The sequence below is a fragment of the Bufo bufo genome, chromosome 10, assembly GCF_905171765.1.
Source record: "Bufo bufo chromosome 10, aBufBuf1.1, whole genome shotgun sequence".
Classification (NCBI taxonomy): domain Eukaryota; kingdom Metazoa; phylum Chordata; class Amphibia; order Anura; family Bufonidae; genus Bufo; species Bufo bufo.
This window is the reverse complement of record NC_053398.1, coordinates 16,318,023-16,321,016: the sequence shown is the minus strand read 5'-3', so window position 1 is coordinate 16,321,016 and position 2,994 is coordinate 16,318,023. Positions and strand designations below refer to the sequence as shown.

Here is a 2,994-nt window from a genome sequence, read left to right as displayed (position 1 = left end):
TGAATTTCCACACGAAAAAAAAAAGCGTACGTGAAATTTGTCTCATCTCATTCCCTTCGCTGGTAATGTATTACACTGCGTTTTTTTTCTGCACGAGAATCCACGCAGAAGAAACCGCACCCTAATTGACCTTGTTCATTTACGCTGCGAGTTTTTATTTTTTTCTTAAAATCGGATACACTTTGCTGGCACTTTTTCACCCCTGTGGATTTGCTGCATGAAAATCCGAGACCAAAATCTGCATCCATTTAATCATGTGTGAACCGGGTCGAAGTCAGGACCCCGCAAACAGTTAAATGAGACGCGAAACTCCATCGCATTGTAGCTACTCCTGCAGAGGGTTAATGACAACTTGCAACAACTCAAGCTGGGAATGGAAAGCATCCTTTCCTGCATCTGGAATCCTTTACATGCTGTCTCCGAATTAGCCTGGGAAGACTCAGCCCCCTTTAAGAGGAGGAGCTGCGGGGTCATGAGTGGGCTGGGGAGGGTGTGGGAATATTCTCTTCTTCATCTGGAAGATGCAAAGCCTAATGCTTCTCACCACAGATAAGAGGCAGCGAGGCGCAGAGGCTGCATGCTGATCCCTCAGCGCGCCCTGCATGCTGTCTGCACCACCTCTATAGGTGGCTCAACACCAGGAACTGACTGCAACTTTCTAGGAACTGGGAGACCCTGGCTGGCACGAGGGTCTCATCCTCAGAAGACAAAGCCCCCGGCATGTGCTGCGCACAGGACACAATGGGCTGCGTGTAGTTGTCCGCCAGTTCATCATCCAGCAATGTGCCCGCTGTGGGATCTTCAGCACTTTACTCCAGGACACAAAGAACTGGCCACAAAAGGAGAAAAGGACCAAATACTAACCCTTGGGATCTGCCTGGAGAAAACTGGACAGAGATTGAGAGGATGCACCCAGGGAGTATTAGCGCTGCACCCTGAGGGTGCCTGTGGATTTTCCAGGCGCTGTGAATAGGGTTTTTTATTCCAGGATGAAAGCAGCTGTGGCTCTGATTATTTCGGGAGTCTTGCTCCTGGTGGGGGGTATTTACTGGGTATGGAAAGACCCTCACCCAACTGATCACCCTGGATATCTCCCCCAAAGGGCACCCAGAGCTTTGCGCCTCCCTGCGCTCTCTCCGCAGACACCCCCAGCAACTGAGGCTCACCCGTCAGAATCAGAACATAGAACTACTGCATATGGGCACACCGATGAAGGGAACCACTCACAGACCTTTACCCCTCTGGAGCAAGGGATCTTCTGGGCTCGGGCACTGGAGAGGGCACTGCCCCAGGGCTTCTCAGATGAGTACACTTTACACTGGCAGGAGTTTGCCCGGACAGCGAGCATTGTGTCAATGGAGAAGGGTTGTGGGCGAAGCACTAACAGATTGGTGACTCTATCCGATGGGAGTCGGGCATGTGTACGCTATGGGATTAACCCAGAGCAGATCCAGGGAGAGGTCCTCTCTTTCTACCTTTCTCGCCTTTTGGGATTGCACACTGTGCCGCCTTGTGTTCTTTCTAAAGTGGGTGGCTCTCAATGGGCACCAGTACAAGCTGAACTGGGGGGCACAGGATGGACGTCAGGGTCACTGGTCACCCTCACCCCTTGGCTGCACAATCTAAGCTCAGTGTTGCCACCTCCAGCCCTTCGTGCCGAGGATGGCAGGTTGCTCCCCTTACGCGAGGAACTGCACTCAGGTCACGCAGGGGTGGTGGAGCTGGCGCAATGGGGGGATCTCATTCTCTTTGATTATCTGACTGCCAACTTTGACAGACTGGTGAGCAATCTCTTCAGTCTCCAATGGGATTCACGTGTCATGCTGCGAGGAACGAACAATCTACACCGCACCCCGGATGGGACCCTGGTACTACTGGATAACGAGGCCGGATTGGTCCACGGATACCGCCTGCGGGACACTTGGGACAAATACAACGGGCAGCTCTTAAGCACGGTGTGTCTGTTCCGCAGGGGCGTGGTCAGGCGACTGCGGGAACTGTATTTGGGGCGGAAAGCGGCTGAGGAGCTGCACGCGCTTTACATATCCAGCGAGCCCATGGCTGCGGATCTAGGCTTACTGACTGAGCAAGAGGCGCAGATCTTGCAGGATAGGGTGGGGGTAATATATAGACATGTACAGACCTGCCAAGGCAAGTACAGCTGATAAAGGGTTAACTGGAACCCAAGAGAGCCAGATACCAGTTGGGCCAGTGCCAGGTGCAGGGCAGTACTGGGAGACACGGGGGAAACCAAAGGGTCTTCTGGTGTAGGCTATAGAGCTAAAGGGTCTGGTCTTCAGACGGGCAAATACTACTGATTCTAGGGCCGTGGTCTCCAGCCTTGGGCTCTCCAGCTGTTCTGAAACTACAACTCGCCACATGGTGGGAGTTGTAGTTTTGCAGCAGCTGGAAAGCCACCGTTTGGAGACCACTTTCCCAGCCATGGGGATGGAAATGATATTTCTAATATTTCAGGGACTAAAACTCAACATGTTTAAGCTACTAACGACATTGACAATTGTCTAGGAGGCTGTTCTGACCAGGCTGATAACAGAGGACAACAGCTCGCTGTCAGCCCCATAGCAATGATGTCAACCACTCTCCAGGTATTGAGGTGCATCTTTATATAAGGAAACTTTTGTATCAGGAGTGTGGCCCTTTAAGGCGACCAGGGGTGATGGTGGGTTTGATGTTGTAAATACGGGGGAGCGGAAATATTTATCAGGAATGGATCTTATTCCCCACCAGCTGTAAAAGAAATGAGGGACCAAATAAATTCCGTCACGAAGCCAGTGCTGTTTTTATTTCCAATACGGTTGTTACCTATTGCAGACATAGCAGAGCTGAGTTTGTCAGGGGTAAGTGTCTGCTCTCCCAATGTGTTTTCATCCCTTGTTTTTACATGGGACTGCAGGTAGACCTGCTGTACAGTTTTTCTTAGAGACACTCGAAAAAGTTAAAGTCGGCACTGCTACATCTGTATCTTTTGTATTC

At 51.2% G+C, this 2,994-nt stretch overlaps 1 protein-coding gene across 1 annotated transcript; it reads left to right on the top strand.

The window, feature by feature from the left end:
• The first annotated feature begins 522 nt into the window (after positions 1-522).
• FJX1 (four-jointed box kinase 1) lies at positions 523-2,789 on the top strand. The gene has a single exon (XM_040410122.1). It carries the CDS (start codon positions 990-992, stop codon positions 2,163-2,165), a length of 1,176 nt encoding a protein of 391 aa, XP_040266056.1. The 5' UTR covers positions 523-989; the 3' UTR covers positions 2,166-2,789.
• The last annotated feature ends 205 nt before the right edge of the window (positions 2,790-2,994 follow it).